The following is a 24,749-nucleotide window of genomic DNA, read 5'->3' on the forward strand; positions in this document are numbered from 1 at the left end:
TGGCAAGAGACACAAGTAAGCACCATGTTTCACACTGGTTCATTTCAAAGTCATTTCGCTGTCCTGAAGATATTTCTCTACACAGTATACTGACTCCGAGTTGACCAGACCTTGTTTTAGCCCCTTAATACCGAGCTCCAGACGAGGTAACAATAAGTACCATCTTTTAACGTCTTTCGGTATGACGCAGCCGGGGATCGAACCCTGGGCCTTCCGCTCCACTACCACTAGACTAGGGAAGATACTGAAGGACCACAGACTCGGCAGTTTGTCCAGCCGGGGATGAAACCCTGACAGTGGAGGTGAACAGGACATACAGACACACTATAGCAGCCCATGACATACAGACACACTATAGCAGTCCATGACATACAGACACACTATAGGAGCCCATGACATACAGACACACTATAGGAGCCCATGACATACAGACACACTATAGCAGCCCATGACATACACACACTATAGCAGTCCATGACATACAGACACACTATAGGAGCCCATGACATACACACACACTATAGCAGCCCATGACATACACACACACTATAGGAGCCCATGACATACACACACACTATAGCAGTCCATGACATACACACACACTATAGCAGTCCATGACATACACACACACTATAGCAGCTCATGACATACAGACACACTATAGGAGCCCATGACATACACACACACTATAGCAGCCCATGAAATACACACACACTATAGCTGCCCATGACATACAGACAACACTATAGCAGCCCATGACATACACACACACTATAGCAGCCCATGACATACACACACACTATAGCAGTCCATGACATACACACACACTATAGCAGCCCATGACATACACACACACTATAGCAGCCCATGACATACACACACACTATAGCAGCCCATGACATACACACACACTATAGCAGTCCATGACATACACACACACTATAGCAGCCCATGACATACACACACACTATAGCAGTCCATGACATACACACACACTATAGCAGCCCATGACATACACACACACTATAGCAGCCCATGACATACACACACACTATAGCAGCACATGACATACAGACACACTATAGCAGTCCATGACATACACACACACTATAGCAGCCCATGACATACAGACACACTATAGCAGTCCATGACATACACACACACTATAGCAGCCCATGACATACACACACACTATAGGAGCCCATGACATACAGACACACTATAGCAGCCCATGACATACACACACACTATAGCAGCCCATGACATACACACACACTATAGGAGCCCATGACATACACACACACTATAGCAGCCCATGACATACACACACACTATAGGAGCCCATGACATACACACACACTATAGCAGCCCATGACATAGAGACACTATAGTGAGTGAGTGAGTGAGTTGGTTTTAACCCCGCTTTTAACAGTATTCCAGTTTTATCACGGCGTGTCAGCTTAATGTGGGAGGAAGGCCCGAAGTGATGCAGGTCTGACAAGGTAAGGATGTCATCTGTGGGATGGCTCCACCCCCTTCGACACTGATACAGTAAGGATGTCATCTGTGGTATGGCTCCATACCCTGCTCCACTGACAAGGTCAGGATGTCATCAGTTGGATAACTTTACACCCTTCGACACTGACAAGGTAAGGATGTCATCAGTTGGATAACTTTACACCCTTCGACACTGACAAGGTAAGGATGTCATCAGTTGGATAACTTTACACCCTGCTACAATGAGATTCATGCTTCCTTCAGAGCACAGTTTTACATTGTTTCAGCATTCTAGGTGCGTATCTCGGCATCAGCCGACACATTCACACACATTCCGACATTCTGTGAGTTATTGTGAGGAATTCCATCTTCTTTAATCACAAGACTAACTGGAGCCTCTTCAACAGCCTCCCAACAGCAGCTGTGCAGGGAGGGCGATACAGGGAGGTTAAGGGAGGCTATTTATCCTGCAGTCATGTTAGACAGGCAAGCCGCAGATCACAGCCCGAGTCTTTCAGGGCATGGTAATTGCCCAGAACACCAGGTGAATTTTATCTACTGATTAAAGTACATTAACTCTGCTTGGAACATTTTGGAATTGTAACAGAAAAGAATTGATCATAATGTCTAGAAGTCTTAGCTACCAGTCTACTAATCAATGCCTGGTAGAACTACTAATCCATGTCTGGTAGAACTACTAATCCATGTCTGGCAGAACAACGAATCAATGTCTGGCAGAACTACTAATCCATGTCTGGCAGAACAACTAATCCATGTCTGGTAGAACTACTAATCCATGTCTGGCAGAACAACGAATCAATGTCTGGCAGAACTACTAATCCATGTCTGGCAGAACAACTAATCCATGTCTGGCAGAACTACTAATCCATGTCTGGCAGAACTACTAATCCATGTCTGGCAGAACTACTAATCCATGTCTGGCAGAACAACTAATCCATGTCTGGCAGAACAACTAATCCATGTCTGGCAGAACTACTAATCTATGTCTGGCAGAACTACTAATCCATGTCTGGCAGAACTACCAGTCAGTCCATGCCTGGTGCGGAGTGGAAACAATGTATTCTCTAGAAATCTAGTGCTGAGTTATAACACATGGTCACACCTCTCTGTTCATGATGATAACCCTTCTAGGACTCCCTACACAGAACATCTTACTGCTGATGGATGTAACAAGAATTGAGCCCTGACAGGTGCACCCTGGGTAGAAGCCACTGATTGACAGCTGTGCTCTGCTGATGTGGATTGCAGCCAGTCAGAGTTCTGCACCTCCTGGAATGGGATACAAATGTCAATGTTTGGAAACAGTGTTTCTCTCTGGTATCAGACGAGAAGTTTGTCCAGCAGCAAGCAGCCAGGTGCAGAGTGCTGCCTGATTGGTTCAGCATGATCCTCTCAGATGGCCACAGTAAACTGTGTTCCCTCTAGATAGACGCCAGCAAGCCGAGGGTTCAGCCACTCCACACACACTGAATGATTGAAGACGCTTACAACTGCCACATAACTTTCCATGTACCACAAAATAATTTGACAGTTTGATGGTCAGGGCTTTTCTATCCTTGCCAGGGCTTTTCTATCCAAAACTGTATATAGACACTGACTTGGCGGTCACTGATGTTGTCAAGCTGAATATTTCCCTGTGTGTAGGCTTATAGTGGGGCATGGCTGTATCCATGTGTATAGGCTTATAGAGGGGCATGGCTGTATCCCTGTGTGTGGGTTTATAGAAGGGCATGGCTGTATTCTTGTGTGTAGGCTTATAGAGGGGCATGGCTGTATCCCTGTGTGTAGGCTTATAGAGGGGCATGGCTGTATTCTTTTGTGTAGGCTTATAGAAGGGCATGGCTGTATTCTTGTGTGTAGGCTTATAGAGGGGCATGGCTGTATCCCTGTGTGTAGGCTTATAGAGGGGCATGGCTGTATCCCTGTGTGTAGGCTTATAGTGGGGCATGGCTGTATCCATGTGTATAGGCTTATAGAGGGGCATGGCTGTATCCCTGTGTGTAGGCTTATAGATGGGCATGGCTGTATCCCTGTGTGTAGGCTTATAGAGGGGCATGGCTGTATCCCTGTGTGTAGGCTTACAGAGGGGCATGGCTGTATCCCTGTGTGTAGGCTTATAGAGGGGCATGGCTGTATTCCTGTGTGTGGGCTTATAGAGGGGCAGGAAGACGTGTTTTGCAGTACTGGAGGTCACCCAAGCGAACATCCTATCAGACTGTTGTTTTTACACAATTCCTGCGTTTGTCTGAATCTCTGGAGATGAGGAGAACGCTATTTAACGTATTAAATCTTTACATATGTCAACTCTTTTTGTATTTGCCTCAGTAACATGTAACCGATATCTTCAAGGTAATTAGGCCATTGTGTCTTGTGTTTTGATGCAGCATTTCAGTTGATGTGGTCGTTTATCTTAAACATTTCACATCTGAGGCCAAGGATAAACATAGCCGCAAATTGGAAAGAGTTGCCATGGTGATGAAAAAGTCTGAATCTCATAGCTGCAATAGTTGAGGGTTGTTCTGGGGAGGGGGGAACGGGAACAGCTCTTAGGACCACCCTCACCACCCTCACCCCACCCCCACCCCCACCCCCTATACAAATCACACCCAGACTGCGATGATATAATCCACACATGATGCTGTTGGGCCACTGCCGTGCCCAGTGGTCGGGAGAATGGTGACACAGAGTCACATGAGGCTGTTGGGCCACTGCCGTGCCCAGTGGTCGGGAGAATGGTGACACAGAGTCACATGATGCTGTTGGGCCACTGCCGTGCCCAGTGGTCGGGAGAATGGTGACACAGAGTCACATGATGCTGTTGGGCCACTGCCGTGCCCAGTGGTCGGGAGAATGGTGACACAGAGTCACATGATGCTGTTGGGCCACTGCTGTGCCCAGTGGTCGGGAGAATGGTGACACAGAGTCACATGATGCTGTTGGGCCACTGCTGTGCCCAGTGGTCGGGAGAATGGTGACACAGAGTCACATGAGGCTGTTGGGCCACTGCCGTGCCCAGTGGTCGGGAGAATGGTGACACAGAGTCACATGATGCTGTTGGGCCACTGCTGTGCCCAGTGGTCGGGAGAATGGTGACACAGAGTCACATGATGCTGTTGGGCCACTGCTGTGCCCAGTGGTCGGGAGAATGGTGACACAGAGTCACATGATGCTGTTGGGCCACTGCTGTGCCCAGTGGTCGGGAGAATGGTGACACAGAGTCACATGAGGCTGTTGGGCCACTGCTGTGCCCAGTGGTCGGGAGAATGGTGACACAGAGTCACATGATGCTGTTGGGCCACTGCCGTGCCCAGTGGTCGGGAGAATGGTGACACAGAGTCACATGATGCTGTTGGGCCACTGCTGTGCCCAGTGGTCGGGAGAATGGTGGCACAGAGTCACATGATGCTGTTGGGCCATTGCTGTGCCCAGTGATCAGAGAATGGTGACACAGAGTCACATGATGCTGTTGGGCCATTGCTGTGCCCAGTGATCAGAGAATGGTGACACAGAGTCACAAGCATGCTGACATCAAACATCTGTACTAGTTACTATGTAGGGACATGTAGAGATCTTTTAATGGAGCTCAGAACATTGCTTAATTTCACATCAGGCAATCTTGACTTGCCAAATCAATCTCGCCAGAACTTCCTTCCTTTATTTATCCTCTATTGTCTGGGAGACAGACTGCCGCTGGGCCATTACAACAGGGAATCTGTTCACATCACATCATCCTTCATCAACGGCAGATCACATGTGTTTATCATGTTGATCACCCTCCACCCTGTAGGTGCCGGTACCTCCCCCTACCCCCCCACTTGGCCACCTGGAGAACACATGCTGCCACATGGGTCTGTATTTATCTATATTCAGCCACAGAGCCATGCTGGAAATATCACAACACCAGCAGGGGGAGACAGAGGGGGAGAATGGGGGTGGGGGGAGGACAGTAGTGAGGGGAGACAGTTGAGGGTAGGGGGAAGTGTATGCTGGATGTATACATGTGTACGCACTGCTAGTATGAGTCCTGTCACTAATGCTGGTCATATGGTGCCAGCCCACCGAGACACCCCACCCTGGATACCCCACCCTGGATACCCCACTCAGACCCAGTATCGTGACTTCACGCTCACCAGCCCACCGAGACACCCCGCCTTGGAAACCCCACTCAGACCCAGTAACGTCACTTCGAGCTCACCAGCCCACCGAGACACCCCACCCTGGATACCCCACTCAGACCCAGTATCGTGACTTCACGCTCACCAGCCCACCGAGACACCCCGCCTTGGAAACCCCACTCAGACCCAGTATCGTGACTTCACGCTCACCAGCCCACCGAGACACCCCGCCTTGGAAACCCCACTCAGACCCAGTATCGTGACTTCACGCTCACCAGCCCACCGAGACACCCCACCTCGGATACCCCATTCAGACCTAGTATCGTGACTTCGAGCTCACCAGCCCACCGAGACACCCCACCGTGGATACGCCATTCAGACCCAGTATCGTGACTTCGAGCTCTCCAGCCCACCGAGACACCTCACCTTGGATACCCCATTCAGATCCAGTATCGTGACTTCACGCTCACCAGCCCACCGAGACACCCCGCCTTGGAAACCCCACTCAGACCCAGTATCGTGACTTCACGCTCACCAGCCCACCGAGACACCCCGCCTTGGAAACCCCACTCAGACCCAGTATCGTGACTTCACGCTCACCAGCCCACCGAGACACCCCACCTCGGATACCCCATTCAGACCTAGTATCGTGACTTCGAGCTCACCAGCCCACCGAGACACCCCACCGTGGATACGCCATTCAGACCCAGTATCGTGACTTCGAGCTCTCCAGTTCTTGTTTGATCCCCGTAAAACCTGACGTCACCTTTTGACATCTTTCGGTATGATGAGACCTGAGATGGAACCAACCTCCAGGCATATGTTCTATCCACAAGACAATGGAGGTACTCTTTGTTCACCAAAAACATGCTGGTCCACAAAAGTGAGTGTCTAGGCTGGCTGGGACCGGTAGGGTATTTATCTCTGTCGTGGCAGTGTGTGTCTGAGGCAGCAGGGGAAAACCATGCAGCACTGAGGAGTCCATATACTTGCTTGTTCTATTGCAAGCTTTGCGATTGAGAGTAACTCTGAACTTGCTTTGTTTGTTTGTGTGATCAACCCTGTTTTCATATTGGTCCCTGTGACAAATCTATGAAGATTTTGATCAGAATGGATCTGATGTGTAACAGTTCAGCTTTCACAGCAAGCCTTGTTACACAAGTAATGAATGGCCTGGCTGCGTCAAGACTTCTATCTTATCTCTCACTAGAGTGTTCCCCTCTCTCCCTCGCGTGGGGAAATGTGAGGGTTGAGGGTGGCAAGACATGGAGGGATGGCTTCCTCTGCATCAACACACACCACACATCATAACTCGACCTACATCACCTTGCATCAACATCAGGAGCAAGTGGTATTTGGCTGCCGTTCAACATGGGATGGGATGACTTGGCTGGAGGTGGTGATGGGAGGGGAGCTGTGACACTCGTAATGGATGTATTCAGCCAGGTGATGAAGATATGTTGTGTCACCACACAAGTATTGTATCCTGTGTTCAATACCAGAGAGTTGTGGACATGTTACTGTGTGAGTAGGGAGTGAAGTTGTTCCGGCAGTGAGTCTGTCATGTTTAGAGGCTGTATGGGACGGAGTGAAGTTGTTCCAGCAGTGAGTCTGTTGTGTTTAGAGGGTGTATGAGATGGAGTGAAGTTGTTCTGGCAGTGAGTCTGTCATGTTTAGAGGCTGTATGGGACGGAGTGAAGTTGTTCCAGCAGTGAGTCTGTTGTGTTTAGAGGGTGTATGAGACGGAGTGAAGTTGTTCCAGCAGTGAGTCCGTCATGTTTAGAGGGTGTATGAGACAGGGTGAAATTATTCCGGCAGTGAGTCCGTCATGTTTAGAGGCTGTCTGAGACGGAATGAAGTTGTTCCGGCAGTGAGTCTGTCATGTTTAGAGGATGTATGAGACGGAGTGAAGTTGTTCCGGCAGTGAGTCTGTCATGTTTAGAGGCTGTATGAGACGGAGTGAAGTTGTTCCAGCAGTGAGTCTGTCATGTTTAGAGGGTGTATGAGACGGAGTGAAGTTGTTCCGGCAGTGAGTCTGTCATGTTTAGAGGATGTATGAGACGGAGTGAAGTTGTTCCGGCAGTGAGTCTGTCATGTTTAGAGGCTGTGTGGGACGGAGTGAAGTTGTTCCAGCAGTGAGTCTGTTGTGTTTAGAGGGTGTATGAGACGGAGTGAAGTTGTTCCAGCAGTGAGTCCGTCATGTTTAGAGGGTGTATGAGACAGGGTGAAATTATTCCGGCAGTGAGTCCGTCATGTTTAGAGGCTGTCTGAGACGGAATGAAGTTGTTCCGGCAGTGAGTCTGTCATGTTTAGAGGATGTATGAGACGGAGTGAAGTTGTTCCAGCAGTGAGTCTGTTGTGTTTAGAGGGTGTATGAGATGGAGTGAAGTTGTTCTGGCAGTGAGTCTGTCATGTTTAGAGGCTGTATGGGACGGAGTGAAGTTGTTCCAGCAGTGAGTCTGTTGTGTTTAGAGGGTGTATGAGATGGAGTGAAGTTGTTCTGGCAGTGAGTCTGTCATGTTTAGAGGCTGTATGGGACGGAGTGAAGTTGTTCCAGCAGTGAGTCTGTTGTGTTTAGAGGGTGTATGAGACGGAGTGAAGTTGTTCCAGCAGTGAGTCCGTCATGTTTAGAGGGTGTATGAGACAGGGTGAAATTATTCCGGCAGTGAGTCCGTCATGTTTAGAGGCTGTCTGAGACGGAATGAAGTTGTTCCGGCAGTGAGTCTGTCATGTTTAGAGGATGTATGAGACGGAGTGAAGTTGTTCCGGCAGTGAGTCTGTCATGTTTAGAGGCTGTATGAGACGGAGTGAAGTTGTTCCAGCAGTGAGTCTGTCATGTTTAGAGGGTGTATGAGACGGAGTGAAGTTGTTCCGGCAGTGAGTCTGTCATGTTTAGAGGATGTATGAGACGGAGTGAAGTTGTTCCGGCAGTGAGTCCGTCATGTTTAGAGGATGTATGAGACGGAGTGAAGTTGTTCCGGCAGTGAGTCCGTCATGTTTAGAGGGTGTATGAGACGGAGTGAAGTTGTTCCGGCAGTGAGTCTGTCATGTTTAGAGGCTGTATGAGACGGAGTGAAGTTGTTCCGGCAGTGAGTCTGTCATGTTTAGAGGCTGTATGAGACGGAGTAAAGTTGTTCCTGCAGTGAGTCTGTCATGTTTAGAGGTTGTATGAGGCGTTGTGAAGTTGTTCCATGGACCATATTGTCTAGTGGATAATCATAACTTCTAGAAGACCATCATATTGTCTCTCAAACCAACATATCGTCAAAAGGACCATGATATGGTCTAGTGGATCTGCATATTGTCTAGTGGACCATCATAACTTCTAGAAGACCATCATATTGTCTCTCAAACCAACATATCGTCAAATGAACCATGATATGGTCTAGTGGATCAGCATATTGTCTAGTGGACCATCCTACCACTAGTGGACCGGCACAGTGATCTAGCACATACAAACACATCTCCAACGTATATGTAAAGGCACCTCTAAGCATAACAAGCCTCTCTGTCGCACACTCACAAGATAACTATCTACCTTCCAGCAACAAGTATGCAGGTTCTCTAGTGAAAGTTTTCACTGGCGCTCAGCCAAATGTCAGTCTCTCTCAGGACTGTAACAGTAGGAATACAGTACACCATCAACTATACCACACTAGGTGGTGTATAACAGTAGGAATACAGTATACCATCAACTATACCACACTAGGTGGTGTATAACAGAAGGAATACAGAATACCATCAACTATACCACACTAGGTGGTGTATAACAGTAGGAATACAGTACACCATCAACAATACCACACTAGGTGGTGTATAACAGAAGGAATACAGTACACCATCAACTATACCACACTAGGTGGTGTATAACAGTAGGAATACAGTACACCATCAACTATACCACACTAGGTGGTGTATAACAGAAGGAATACAGAATACCATCAACTATACCACACTAGGTGGTGTATAACAGAAGGAATACAGAATACCATCAACTAGGTGGTGTATAACAGTAGGAATACAGTACACCATCACCTATACCACACTAGGTGGTGTATAACAGTAGGAATACAGTACACCATCCACTATACCACACTAGGTGGTGTATAACAGTAGGAATACAGTACACCATCACCTATACCACACTAGGTGGTGTATAACAGTAAGAATACAGTACACCATCAACTATACCACACTAGGTGGTGTCTAACAGTAAGAATACAGTACACCATCAACTATACCACACTAGGTGGTGTATAACAGTAGGAATACAGTACACCATCAACTATACCACACTACGTGGTGTATAACAGTAGGAATACAGTACACCATCCACTATACCACACTACGTGGTGTATAACAGAAGGAATACAGTACACCATCAACTATACCACACTAGGTGGTGTATAACAGAAGGAATACAGTACACCATCAACTATACCACACTAGGTGGTGTATAACAGTAGGAATACAGTATACCATCAACTATACCACACTAGGTGGTGTATAACAGTAGGAATACAGTACACCATCAACTATACCACACTACGTGGTGTATAACAGAAGGAATACAGTACACCATCAACTATACCACACTACGTGGTGTATAACAGAAGTACATAGTACATAGCACCCAGGGTTTACTGTAAACATCACCTAGTAGTACATAGCACCCAGGGTTTACTGTAGACATCACCTAGTAGTACATAGCACCCAGGGTTTACTGTAAACATCACCTAGTAGTACATAGCACCCAGGGTTTACTGTAGACATCACCTAGTAGTACATAGCACCCAGGGTTTACTGTAAACATCACCTAGTAGTACATAGCACCCAGGGTTTACTGTAGACATCACCTAGTAGTACATAGCACCCAGGGTTTACTGTAAACATCACCTAGTAGTACATAGCACCCAGGGTTTACTGTAAACATCACCTAGTAGTACATAGCACCCAGGGTTTACTGTAAACAGCACCTAGTAGTACATAGCACCCAGGGTTTACTGTAGACATCACCTAGTAGTACATAGCACCCAGGGTTTACTGTAAACATCGCCTAGTAGTACATAGCACCCAGGGTTTACTGTAAACATCATCTAGTAGTACATAGCACCCAGGGTTTACTGTAGACATCACCTAGTAGTACATAGCACCCAGGGTTTACTGTAAACAGCACCTAGTAGTACATAGCACCCAGGGTTTACTGTAAACATCACCCAGTAGTACATAGCACCCAGGGTTTACTGTAGACATCACCTAGTAGTACATAGCACCCAGGGTTTACTGTAAACAGCACCTAGTAGTACATAGCACCCAGGGTTTACTGTAAACATCACCCAGTAGTACATAGCACCCAGGGTTTACTGTAAACATCACCTAGTAGTACATAGCACCCAGGGTTTACTGTAAACATCACCTAGTAGTACATAGCACCCAGGGTTTACGGTAAACATCACCTAGTAGTACATAGCACCCAAGGTTTACTGTAACATCATCTAGTAGTACATAGCACCCAGGGTTTACTGTAACATTATCTAGTGCTACACAGTATCCTGGGTTGGTGTTATCAAAACCATGGGGTTTCAGGTTCCTCACCCCCCCCCCCCCCCCCCCCCCCCCCCTCCACACACACACATCTGGTTTACACAGCTGTTGGCACGTACAACACAGGACTGATAGTGGAGTCATGGAGGGGTTTACACAGCTGTTGGCACGTACAACACAGGACTGATAGTGGAGTCATGGAGTGGTTTACACAGCTGTTGCCACGTACAACACAGGACTGATAGTGGAGTCATGGAGTAGTTTACACAGCTGTTGGCACATACAACACAGGACTGATAGTGGAGTCATGGAGGGGTTTACACAGCTGTTGGCACGTACAACACAGGACTGATAGTGGAGTCATGGAGTGGTTTACACAGCTGTTGCCACGTACAACACAGGACTGATAGTGGAGTCATGGAGTGGTTTACACAGCTGTTGGCACGTACAACACAGGACTGATAGTGGAGTCATGGAGTGGTTTACACAGCTGTTGCCACGTACAACACAGGACTGATAGTGGAGTCATGGAGTAGTTTACACAGCTGTTGGCACATACAACACAGGACTGATAGTGGAGTCATGGAGGGGTTTACACAGCTGTTGGCACGTACAACACAGGACTGATAGTGGACTCATGGAGTGGTTTACACAGCTGTTGGCACGTACAACACAGGACTGATAGTGGAGTCATGGAGTGGTTTACACAGCTGTTGGCACGTACAACACAGGACTGATAGTGGAGTCATGGAGTGGTTTACACAGCTGTTGCCACGTACAACACAGGACTGATAGTGGAGTCATGGAGTGGTTTACACAGCTGTTGGCACGTACAACACAGGACTGATAGTGGAGTCATGGAGTGGTTTACACAGCTGTTGCCACGTACAACACAGGACTGATAGTGGAGTCATGGAGTGGTTTACACAGCTGTTGGCACGTACAACACAGGACTGATAGTGGAGTCATGGAGTGGTTTACACAGCTGTTGCCATGTATAACACAGGACTGATAGTGGAGTCATGGAGTGGTTTACACAGCTGTTGCCACGTACAACACAGGACTGATAGTGGAGTCATGGAGTGGTTTACACAGCTGTTGGCAGGTACAACACAGGACTGATAGTGGAGTCATGGAGGGGTTTACACAGCTGTTGGCATGTACAACACAGGACTGATAGTGGAGTCATGGAGTGGTTTACACAGCTGTTGGCAGGTACAACACAGGACTGATAGTGGAGTCATGGAGTGGTTTACACAGCTGTTGGCACGTACAACACAGGACTGATAGTGGAGTCATGGAGTGGTTTACACAGCTGTTGGCATGTACAACACAGGACTGATAGTGGAGTCATGGAGTGGTTTACACAGCTGTTGGCACGTACAACACAGGACTGATAGTGGAATCATGGAGTGGTTTACACAGCTGTTGGCACGTACAACACAGGACTGATAGTGGAGTCATGGAGTGGTTTACACAGCTGTTGGCACGTACAACACAGGACTGATAGTGGAGTCATGGAGTGGTTTACACAGCTGTTGGCAGGTACAACACAGGACTGATAGTGGAGTCATGGAGTGGTTTACACAGCTGTTGGCATGTACAACACAGGACTGATAGTGGAGTCATGGAGTGGTAGCATGTCCTCGAGCCACACACAGAAACAAGCACTCACAAACTCACTCACTCATTTCATTCTGCGCAGACAAAACAATTAATTTATTTCCTTATTCAACAAAACAATTAATTCATTTCATTCTTCGCAGACAAAAACAATTAATACATTTCATTCTTTGCAGACAAAACAATTGATTCATTTCATTTTCCACACAAAACAATTAATACATTTCAATATTTGCAGACAAAACAAATCACTTATTTCATTCTTCACACAGAAAACAAATCATTCATTTCATTCTTTGCAGGCAAAACAATTGATTCATTTCATAATCCACTCAATACAATTAATTCATTTCATTCTTCGCATACAAAACAATTAATTCATTTCATTCTTTGCAGGCAAAACAATTCATTCATTTCATTTTCAACACAAAACAATTCATTCATTTCATTCTTCGCAGACAAAACAATTCATTCATTTCATTCTTTGCAGGCAAAACAATTAATTCATTTCATTTTCCACACAAAATAATTTATTTATTTCATTCTTCACACACACAAAACGTTGTTTATTTCATTCTTTGCACACAAAACAATTAATTTAATTTCATTCTTCGCAGACAAAACAATTAATTTCATTCTACATAGACAAAACAATTAATTCATTTCATACTTCGCAGACAAAACAAAAAGATTCATTTAATTCTTTACAGACAAAACAATTCATTCATTTCATTTTCCAAACAAAACAATCAATTCATTTCATTCTTCGCAGACAAAACAATTGATTTATTTGAGTTTTCGCAGACAAAACAATTCATTCATTTCATTCTTAATACAAAAAATAAATCATTCATTTCGTTCTTCACACACAAAACAATTAATTGATTTGATATGCATATGTAGGCTGTTATATACATGTACAGATGCATATGTAGGCTGTCATATACATGTACATATGCATATGTAGGCTGTCATATACATGTACAGATGCATATGTAGGCTGCCATGTACATGTACAGATGCATGTGTAGGCTGTCATATACATGTACAGATGCATATGTAGGCTGTCATGTACATGTCCATATGCATATGTAGGCTGTCAAGTACATGTACAGATGCATATGTAGGCTGTCATGTACATGTCCATATGCATATGTAGGCTGTCATGTACATGTACAGATGCATATGTAGGCTGTCATATACATGTACAGATGCATATGTAGGCTGTCATATACATGTACAGATGCATATGTAGGCTGTCATATACATGTACAGATGCATATGTAGGCTGTCAAGTACATGTACAGATGCATATGTAGGCTGTCATGTACATGTCCATATGCATATGTAGGCTGCCATGTACATGTGGTGTCCAACTACACATGATGAGGGGGGAGAGACTGCAGTCATGACAAGGATGGAGTCTGTGCTGGGATGGGGCAACTTGCCGCTAAGTCACATAGTTTGTGGCAGCAGACACCAAGTTGGTTTTACAAGTTGGGGGTGTGGTGGACATACAACAGTCAAGGTACTTGGTTTTACAAGTTGGGGGTGTGGTGTACATACAACAGTCAAGGTACTTGGTTTTACAAGTTGGGGGTGTGGTGGACATACAACAGTCAAGGTACTTGGTTTTACAAGTTGGGGGTGTGGTGGACATACAACAGTCAAGGTACTTGGTTTTACAAGTTGGGGGTGTGGTGTACATACAACAGTCAAGGTACTTGGTTTTACAAGTTGGGGGTGTGGTGGACATACAACAGTCAAGGTACTTGGTTTTACAAGTTGGGGGTGTGGTGGACATACAACAGTCAAGGTACTTGGTTTTACAAGTTGGGGGTGTGGTGTACATACAACAGTCAAGGTACTTGGTTTTACAAGTTGGGGGTGTGGTGGACATACAACAGTCAAGGTACTTGGTTTTACAAGTTGGGGGTGTGGTGGACATACAACAGTCAAGGTACTTGGTTTTACAAGTTGGGGGTGTGGTGTACATACAACAGTCAAGGTACTTGGTTTTACAAGTTGAGGGTGTGGTGGACATACAACAGTCAAGGTACTTGCTGCTACATGTTGAGAGTCAGGCAACAGACAGTGTACAGCACTGAAACCCCATCCTCCAGTATAGAATTACCCACCCACCCCTTACTGCCTTCACAGTGCACACATTCACAATCCACACAAAGTTTGAAACTCACCTTCTTGTTAAATATTAAGTCACAAAATGGAAGATAGAAATCCAGTCCTTGGTGTTTACAAGTGTGGCAGTGCAGACGATGTTCCACATGGAATGACTACCAGCTGTCTACTGACTGCCGCTACCCCCTGCTCCAGCAGCCGCTAATTAATTATTCCCTTCCTCTGAAGGGAGAGTGAGAATCCGAGCTATGTTCCCGAAATAGAGGGGTAATCATCCCTGCTGTATCTGAGAGTGAGGCTGCCGGCTGCCAACACAGCACTGCTCTCATACTTAATATGGCCACAGCTAAATGAGGAGAGGGCTGGTGGGTTGGACAGAAGGTTTTCTCCCACTGGAACAGGAAGTCAAGTCTGACAGGGGACGGAGTCGGGTTTGTTTGTAGTTTGGTTCTCATGGAGGAGGTGAGTGCTGTGTTGACCTGGGTGACAACTTGTCACATTCCTTGGCAGAAGGTCAAGTCGACAGTCAAGGGAGATAACTGTGGTAGCTGGGAGTGACCATGTTTTCCTGTGTGGTCAAGCATGGCTTCCTGATGCTACAATGATTCTTGTCTGGAGATGCAGGGCTTTGTTCACAGCTGATCCAAGTCAACTGACCCATTGTTTCATACCAGGCTTAGTTCTGAACAATAATGAATCGGGAAAGCCTTTCCAGCATGGAGGAATGGTATAGAGGGTGTGGTTCAACACACGTCATCATGCTTACATCATGGACTTGATATTTGAATAACAATAATTAAAAATAATTTCAATTGATGAGGTTGAAAGGGTCATATTTGGATAAAATAGACAAATATTCCATCCAGTCCCACAAACAATGCATTGGTACTTATTCCTGTTTCAGTAGTCTGACAGCTCATGGTGAGTGTGTGGTGTGTGCCAGGCATGGTGAACGTACACCCCCCTATGTGCAGGTGCCCCTCCTGCAGGTACAGGGCAGTGGGAGGGGGAGGGGGGGGAGGGGGTGGGAGCGGCTGTTGTTTGAGGAGTGAGTAATTGCAGGAAGCATGTGCAGTAGTCAGCATGACATCACTGCCCAGCATCGCAGCTTTGTGTTTGATGTTTATGTGCGTAGTTTGGAATAAACTGAAGACTAAGATGTTAGATATTAAACAAAATGGTCTGCCAGATAGGTGGGTGGGATGTTCGTAAAGTTAGGTTGAGGTACAACTATACACATGTATAGCTGTGTACAAGGTGGGGGGTCAGCAGGGTGCACAGCTGGCACTACCCCCCCCCCCCCCCCCCCCCTCCCCCACCCTCATCCCCCAAACACACACACTCCCTCCTCCCACACCCCAGCCACCTGGGGAGGGACCCTCCTCCTCACATACATCAACACACCTCCAACATCACTGTGAAATTTTTTTATATTTATATTCATATATTTATTTATTTATTTTTCTAAAAGCCTAGTCAAGTCTAGATCAAACTAAGCCAAGTATAGTTTCCTTGATTCCTGATGAAAACAGTAGAAGAGGAAATCTTTCGAAAAAATAAATTGCAATGATTTCAAAGAAATGAAGAGGAATTGTTAGTCTAATACATCAACACCTTCACCTAGCTGGGAGGAATGTATGACAGTGATGCCACCTGGGGATGAGGTGAATACATAATTGCCTTTCAGAAAGTGGTCAGATGTAACAAATGTTAGATTTGGAATTACACTTTCTCAGTAAAGTACAGATTCTAGTACTTTTTTGAGTCGACCAATTTCTAAATGGCATTGTGTATTCATAGCTTTCGGCCATGGGAGCCGTGCCAATATACACTTGTCAGGGGTTACACAAAGTATGTGATCTAGACTACCTGTTGTCGGACTTTCATTTTTTTTAAGCTTCGGACCTCTGGGGCTCGGTGCATTAGATCGCTGACTTTGTGTGCTGGCAATGAGTGCCTCACTCGAGAATGTGGGTTCGAACCCAAGGTACTAGAATTTGTACTTTACTAAGAAAGTGTAATCCAACATTTGTTACAGATGATGATGGTGATGGTGATGGTGTAGTAAGTCACATTAGCAGTACTTCATAGCATGACAGAAATAGTAATGCACACACATTTTATAAAAACCTGTCTTCTAAGGACAGTAAATAACTGGTAACATGTGACAGATTTGTGTAAAATATAGTGTGAAGACCAATTTAGTGTACGATGACACAACATGAAAGTCAGGCTACATGTCACGAGCCAGGAAGGTACAGCCCTGACTACAGGGACACAACGTGAAAGTCAGGCTACATGTCAGGAGCCAGGAAGGTACAGCCCTGACTACAGGGACACAACGTGAAAGTCAGGCTACATGTCACGGGCCAGGAAGGTACAGCCCTGACTACAGGAACTGTATCTTCGCTACATGCACAGCACCACAGCAGGATTTAAAACATCCCTTTAGCTGCTGGAGATGCAAGTTCAGCCATCAATGTAACCAATATGCTGTAATTACAAGTAGGCAGGAAGAGATCCCTCAAAGAATCATAAAATCCCTCATACAAAGCGTGTGGAAGTAACAAGTGGAGGAGTTATCTCCCCTACCTCACCATACTTCCAGTATCAGAAAACAAGAAACTGATTCAAGTGCAGTCTCCCTGTCGAGAAGGTTCTTGCACAGCACCAAAACTTAAGCAGGTCAGCAATGTGTGGTCTGCAGGTCAGTAATGTGTTGTCTGCAGGTCAGTAATGTAAGGTCTGCAGGTCAGTAATGTAAGGTCTGCAGGTCAGTAACGTGTGGTCTGCAGGTCAGTAACATGTGGTCTGCAGGAGAATAGTATGTGGTCTGTAGGTCAGTAATATCTGGTCTGGAGTTCAGTAACGTGTGGTCTGCAGGTCAGTAATGTGTGGTCTGCAGGAGAATAGTATGTGGTCTGTAGGTCAGTAATATCTGGTCTGGAGGTCAGTAACGTGTGGTCTGCAGGTCAGCAACGCGTGATCTGCAGGTCAGTAACATGTGGTCTGCAGGAGAATAGTATGTGGTCTGTAGGTCAGTAATATCTGGTCTGGAGGTCAGTAACGTGTGGTCTGCAGGTCAGTAACATGTGGTCTGCAGGAGAATAGTATGTGGTCTGTAGGTCAGTAATATCTGGTCTGGAGGTCAGTAACGTGTGGTCTGCAGGTCAGCAACGCGTGATCTGCAGGTCAATAATGTGTTTTGTGCAGGTCAGTAACGTGTGGTCTGCAGGTCAGTAATGAGTGGTCTGTATGTCAGTAACATGCGGTCTGCAGGTCAGTAGTGTGTTGTCTGCAGGTCAATAATGTGTGGTCAGCAGTCATTCCAGAGGTCCTCCCCTTCTGCCCAGCTTGACACAGAATCACATAACAACATGTATATAATATACAAACAAATCTGTAGTGTCAGTAGTGTGTGGTCTGCAGGTCAGTAGTGTGTGGTCTGCAGGCCAGTAACAGGTGGTCTGTATGCTAGTAGCATGCAGTCTGCAGGTCAGTAGTGTGGTCTGAAGGTCATTAACATGCGGTCTGCAGGTCAGTAACCAGTGGTCTGTAGGTCAGTAACATGCTGTCTGCGGGTCAGTAGTGTGTGGTCTGTAGGTCAGTAACGGATGGTCTGTATGCCAGTAACATGCTGTCTGCGGGTCAGTAGTGTGTGGTCTGCAGGTCAGTAACGGGTGGTCTGCGGGTCAGTAGTGTGTGGTCTGTAGGTCAGTAACATGCTGTCTGCGGGTCAGTAGTGTGTGGTCTGCAGGTCAGTAACGGGTGGTCTGTATGCCAGTAACATGCAGTCTGCAGGTCAGTAGTGTGTGGTCTGCAGGTCAGTAATGTGTGGTCAGCAGACATTCCAGAGGTCCTCCCCTTCTGCCCAGCTTGACACAGAATCACATAACAACATGTATATAATATACAAACATCTGGTGGAAGACAGGGGCAGGGGTACTACATTACTTGATTTTCACATATTTTCACTGTTTGTTACAGAAATAATTACATGATTAGTCCTAGTCTCACTGTTTCTCATGAAAGTCTCACTCCATGAAGTGCCTGCAGCGTTCTCACCTACATTGTACCCATGTTGGGAATTGAACCCAGGCCTACAGTGTGATGAGTGAATGCTTTAACCACTAGGCTACCCAACCACCCTGTTTGTTCAGGTAACAAAACAAAGAATATGGACAAAAAGAAGCCAGTCAACTGAGATTATTAATAAACAAAAATGCTATGTTGTAGGAAAAGTTGTGACACAATGTCATACACTGATGTTGTCACAATGTTAAAAAAGACATACAAAGTAATGTTGCCAAAACATTAAAAAAACATTGTGGCGATGTTGTAGGCTCGTTATTTTGTTTGCAGACTAGACTACACAGAGCAGACTAACATGAGTGGAGGAGCAGCTGTCTTCTTGTTGTAGTGGTAAACAAATTAATGAAATTATTCAAGTCAAATGATCACTCCATGTATATGAGGTGGTGGTAAAGTGAGTCCAGGCAGGCCACTGGCTTCACTCCAGGAGGCGGCTTCCAGGTACTGGTTTGGTTTCTTTGTTGTTAACGCCACACTCATCAATATTCCAGCTACACATGACACGGTCTGTAAATACTCGGGGCTCGACCAGACATTCCAGTGATTGACATCATGAGCATCAATCCACATAATTCGGATATGATGACATGCATCAACCAAGTCAGTGAGCCTGACCACCCGATCCTGTTTGTCGCCTCTTTTGACAAGCATAGTCGAATCTTCCAGGTGGTGACCGTCCATCAATTCCTTTCAGCGTGGCAACCATACTTCCCCTGGAACTGAAGACTCCTTTCCTGAAAGCCAAGACCCTGTTGCCAGGGTAACATGTTTGGCCACAATGACTTCTTTACTTCCAGCTTGTTGCCATGGCAACGTGTTTGTCACTTGGCCACAGAGAGCCCTCTACTTCCAGCTTGTTGTCACAGAAACTCCTTTCCCTAAAGAGAACCTTCCCTGTTTTCCCATGACACACTTTGGGTATGCCCCTAAGTACTCCTCACCTTGCCTCGATGTGTTTGTTCCCTGTCACCTGATTTATAACACAACATAAACCCGACACAATCCAGAAGGATTTCTCCACCTACCTTTCTTTCCTTTGCCAGCTTTTGTCTTCTTCTGCTCATGTGGCTGAGCTGTCACCACGGCAACTGGTCGTGTGGGTTCTGGCTCCGGTTCTGGTTCCATGTCCAGCGGTGGAGGGGGAGGTAACTCTTCCACAGGCAGTTCCCTTGTTGTGTCATCGCGACCTGGACAGCAGAGTTCAGATTTAGACAGTTGGAGCGGCGTGACTCACAATATGGTGGTACATGTCATGAGGCACTGCAACTTCACAGGCAGGGCAGAGTCAGGCTATTCAGACTTATTAGTCCTGTTTATAAACCTGTCATGGTATTACCCTACATTGCATTAGGTTCCTGACAACCTCAGCTAAACCAAGATGGGATGTAAGTCAGTAGTGAGTGAGTGAGTTGGGTTTAACGCCGCTTTTAACAGTATTCCCATTATATCGCGGCATCAGCTTAATGTGGGAGGAAAGTCCAAAGTGATGCAGGTCTCAGACGTTTAGCAATTCAGTGAAACCCATGAGCACGGGTATGGTGCTGACAAACCTAGAAACATAATTGAGGCGAACCGGGATTCGAAAACACAATCATAGGTTTCAGTCACCTTAGACAACTGGGTGACCTTTGCCCCTGTAAGTCGGGAACCAGCACATCTTCCAAACCTAGGTTTGTAACGGGTGAGTTCTAAACCTGCACTGAGGTTAACATTTCAATTGTAAGACCTAGGTTTTTTACATGAATATACCGGTAATGTTAATTTTTGATTGGTTAAATGTCCCAATTTCTTTTTTCATGAAAATTCCATGACATGAATTAAACGTGCAACCTCACATATGGTGTTAAGTTTTTGAACCCACTGTATTCCCTCTGTTATGAAAGATGACGAAAGTTTGTTCAATTTAACATGTCATGACTTCAGTTATGTCCATGCTGCACATGTTTTTTCTCTTGCATGATTTGATCGAATTCCTTTTATACCAAAACAAACTGTATTGTTTCACCATAAGGCATATTAATGTTTTCTAATTTCTTCTAATATTTCTTGCATTTAGACGATTCATAAGTAGGATAAAACACTCCCCCTTGGATTTGGTTGAAAATGTAAAACCTCAAGATCGGGAAAACTCCTGGTGGCGTTCCCTCGTTCGCAGTTTACATTTTCAACCAAACCCTCAAGAGTCATGTTATATCCTTCACTTGGGATGAGCACAGATAAAACACCTATTGGAATCATGGGATAAATCTCATCATTGCCATCCAGACCACGATAAACTCACCAGACAGACTGGACTAAACTCACAAGGTAGGCCTGCATAAACTCACCAGACAGACCGGACTAATCTCACAAGGTAGGCCTGCATAAACTCTCCAGACAGACCGGACTAAACTCACAAGGTAGGCCTGCATAAACTCACCAGACAGACCGGACTAAACTCACAAGGTAGGCCTGCATAAACTCACCAGACAGACCGGACTAAACTCACAAGGTAGGCCTGCATAAACTCACCAGACAGACCGGACTAAACTCACAAGGTAGGCCTGCATAAACTCACCGTCCTTGTAGATGTTGACAGCATTTGGTGTGGGACGGAGGCGGAAGTTGAGCGGGGAGGCGCCGCCACCGTTGTCCATCATTGGCTGCACTGGTGCTACTGGGGCAGCTGCTACAGTAGAGACAAAAGTGATCAGTGCAGGCAAGCATCTTAGTGATCAGTACTAGGTATCATCTTAGTGATCAGTACAGGGCATCATCTTAGTGATCAGTACAGGGCATCATCTTAGTGATCAGTTCAGGGCATCATCTTAGTGATCAGTACAGGGCATCATCTTAGTGATCAGTACAGGGCATCATCTAAGTGATAAATGGCATCATCTTAGTGATTAATATAGAGTTCCAAATCTGGTAAGGTGAGGTGGTGAGGTGAAATTGGGTTTAACGTCACATTCAAGATTATGCACGTGTGTGTGGCTGCTTGTACTCGTCCGGACTTGCAGACTTAATTGTGCTAGCCCACCGAGATAGCATGATTAGCCCAAGGGCAACTGGTCCATGGAGAGGCAAAAGTCACCTACCCTGGGGGCTGTTGACCCTCTTCAGTTTAATATTGCCGATCTCCGCCATCAGCTGCGTGGCCTTGACCTCGTCCCCGTTCTGTGTCGGTGGGTTGGGTCGAGCGACATCCCTCTCCTTGGCACGGGTAGCTTTGGCATTGCTGGTGGGTATGGTGGATATTGGAGGCGGGGGAGGGGGAACAGCAGACACCCCCCGACTGGCAGCGCCATCTAGCGGGGGTGGGGGCAGGGGCGGTGACGGAGACCTGCCCCGTGTTCTGTCCTGTACCACGGCTTGGTACCGATCTTGTGGAGACACGGGCGGGGGTGGCGCAGGAAAGTTTGGTGGGGGAGGAACAGGGTGATCCATCTTCATCCCCGGGTCCGGAATCTTGGGGCCGACTTTCAGACTGTGGAGCTTGGCGACCATCTTGGGCGAGCCGGGACTGCGGGGAGTCTGCGGGAGGGGGGGAGACTGGTGGGGATGGGGGTGGGGGTGGCCGCTGATGGCATTGTTCTTCAACTGCTGGATCTGTGATGACACGTTCACAGGGGTGGGGCTGTGGCAAGGGTTTGGTGGGGGTACAGGAGGCGGCACTGGGTTCACTCGGCCTGCGTGGGGTGGGTAGGGGGAACTGTGTACTCCGTAGGCAGGTGTCGGTGAATGTCCATCATACACAGGGGAGTTGGGAACACAGTGCACCTGGTGGTAGGCGGATTGATTGTCCACAGGAAAGGGGGGCAACTCCGATTCCTCCTGATCAACGTGAATCCATCGAGCATAAGGGTTTTCACTTGAGTGAGCACTACCTGTTGAGCCTGTGCGACCCCGCTGCCCGTTTAGGTCATTACCATTACACTGTCCTTGACCTTGGTGTTTTGGCGATGCTGGGAAACTTACTCCATAGGAGAAGGGTTTGTTTTCCTGATGTCTCGGAGATCCTGGTTGGAGTCCATGAATGAGTTTGGCTTTCACCCGAGGTGACGTGGGAGCAGACGTCTGCCACTGAGTGCTGGCGTCGTCAGGTTCGTTGTAGATGCCGGATGACGCAGAGGAAGACTGAAATAATATCAATATACAAGAGTGAGCTGAGGAAAAGTGACTACCTATATCAACACACTGTTACTTCCCTGTGTGAGACGTGTGCACACACATGTGACCAGGCGTTTCATACAGGAAAGAGTTAATCAACTGCCGCTTTACAAATCAATGGGGCTCTGTTGTAGTTGTAACTGTCCTTAGTTCTGTTTCCCAGTTGCACTCCGACAGCTGTTTGTTGACTATCATGTGTGTTGCTAGGCAAAAGTTTCTCCTACCCGTTTAATCTTAAACATTTTCGGTGACACACTTTATACAGGGAAAATATCACCAACATTGGTTTCACTGGGCACAATGTTATAACCAACATGTGAGTTCACTGGGCACAATGTTATAACCAACATCGGTTTCACTGGGCACAATCTTATAACCAACATGTGAGTTCACTGGGCACAATGTTATAACCAACAAGTGAGTTCACTGGGCACAATGTTTTAACCAACATGTGAGTTCACTGGGCACAATCTTATAACCAACATGTGAGTTTACTGTGCACAATCTTATAACCAACATGTGAGTTCACTGGGCACAATGTTATAACCAACACGTGAGTTTAATGGGCACAATCTTATAACCAACATGTGAGTTCACTGGGCACAATCTTATAACCAACACGTGAGTTTACTGGGCACAATCTTATAACCAACATGTGAGTTTACTGTGCACAATGTTATAACCAACATGTGAGTTCACTGGGCACAATGTTATAACCAACATGTGAGTTTAATGGGCACAATCTTATAACCAACATGTGAGTTCACTGGGCACAATCTTATAACCAACATGTGAGTTCACTGGGCACAACCTTTAAAACCAACATGTGAGTTCACTGTGCACAATCTTATAACCAACATGTGAGTTCACTGGGCACAATGTTATAACCAACAAGTGAGTTTACTGGGCACAATTTTATAACCATGCGGGTTCACTGGGCACAATGTTATAACCAACATGTGAGTTTACTGTGCACAATCTTATAACCAACACGTGAGTTTACTGTGCACAATCTTATAACCAACACGTGAGTTTACTGGGCACAACCTTTAAAACCAACATGTGAGTTTACTGGGCACAATCTTATAACTAACACATATAACCAATATTTTCTAAACTTAACTTTGATTATATGATAACAATATTTATTTTTAAATAATACAAGAAAGAGTGTTTATTAGATAACTACGAATGTGAATTGATTTTTTCGTGTTAAACACACAACTGATTTGACTCCGACCTTCAAAGGCTGCATACCCATTGCAGCAGTTCCTGGCAGAGCTTGCGGCACAGAGGACACTGTTGTCATGGAGACAGGGTGTCAGTCCCCCTCCCTGCAGACGCACAGAGGACACTACTGTTGTCATGGAGGCAGGGTGTCAGTCCCCCTCCCTGCAGACGCACAGAGAACGTTGTTGTCATGGAGACTGGGTGTCAGTCCCCCTCCCTGCAGACACACAGAGAACGTTGTTGTCATGGAGGCAGGGTGTCAGCCCCCCTCCCTGCAGACGCACAGAGAACGTTGTTGTCATGGAGACAGGGTGTCAGCCCCCCTCCCTGCAGACACAC

The 24,749-nt window shown here is 46.3% G+C and overlaps 1 protein-coding gene across 1 annotated transcript in view; it reads right to left on the reverse strand.

Moving 5' to 3' along the window:
* Positions 1–24,749, reverse strand: part of LOC139449121 (unconventional myosin-XVI-like) — a 157,726-nt gene that overhangs the window by 16,077 nt on the left and 116,900 nt on the right. The window contains exons 31-33 of the mRNA XM_071230605.1: positions 22,109–23,147; positions 21,589–21,699; positions 20,057–20,218 (exon numbers count right to left, since the gene is read on the reverse strand). Coding sequence (XP_071086706.1) covers positions 20,057–20,218; positions 21,589–21,699; positions 22,109–23,147 — 1,312 coding nt within the window. The remainder of the gene's footprint in view (positions 1–20,056; positions 20,219–21,588; positions 21,700–22,108; positions 23,148–24,749) is intronic.

This window comes from Haliotis cracherodii, unplaced genomic scaffold (assembly GCF_022045235.1).
Source record: "Haliotis cracherodii isolate W230 unplaced genomic scaffold, xgHalCrac1.p SCAF_7, whole genome shotgun sequence".
NCBI classification, from domain to species: domain Eukaryota; kingdom Metazoa; phylum Mollusca; class Gastropoda; order Lepetellida; family Haliotidae; genus Haliotis; species Haliotis cracherodii.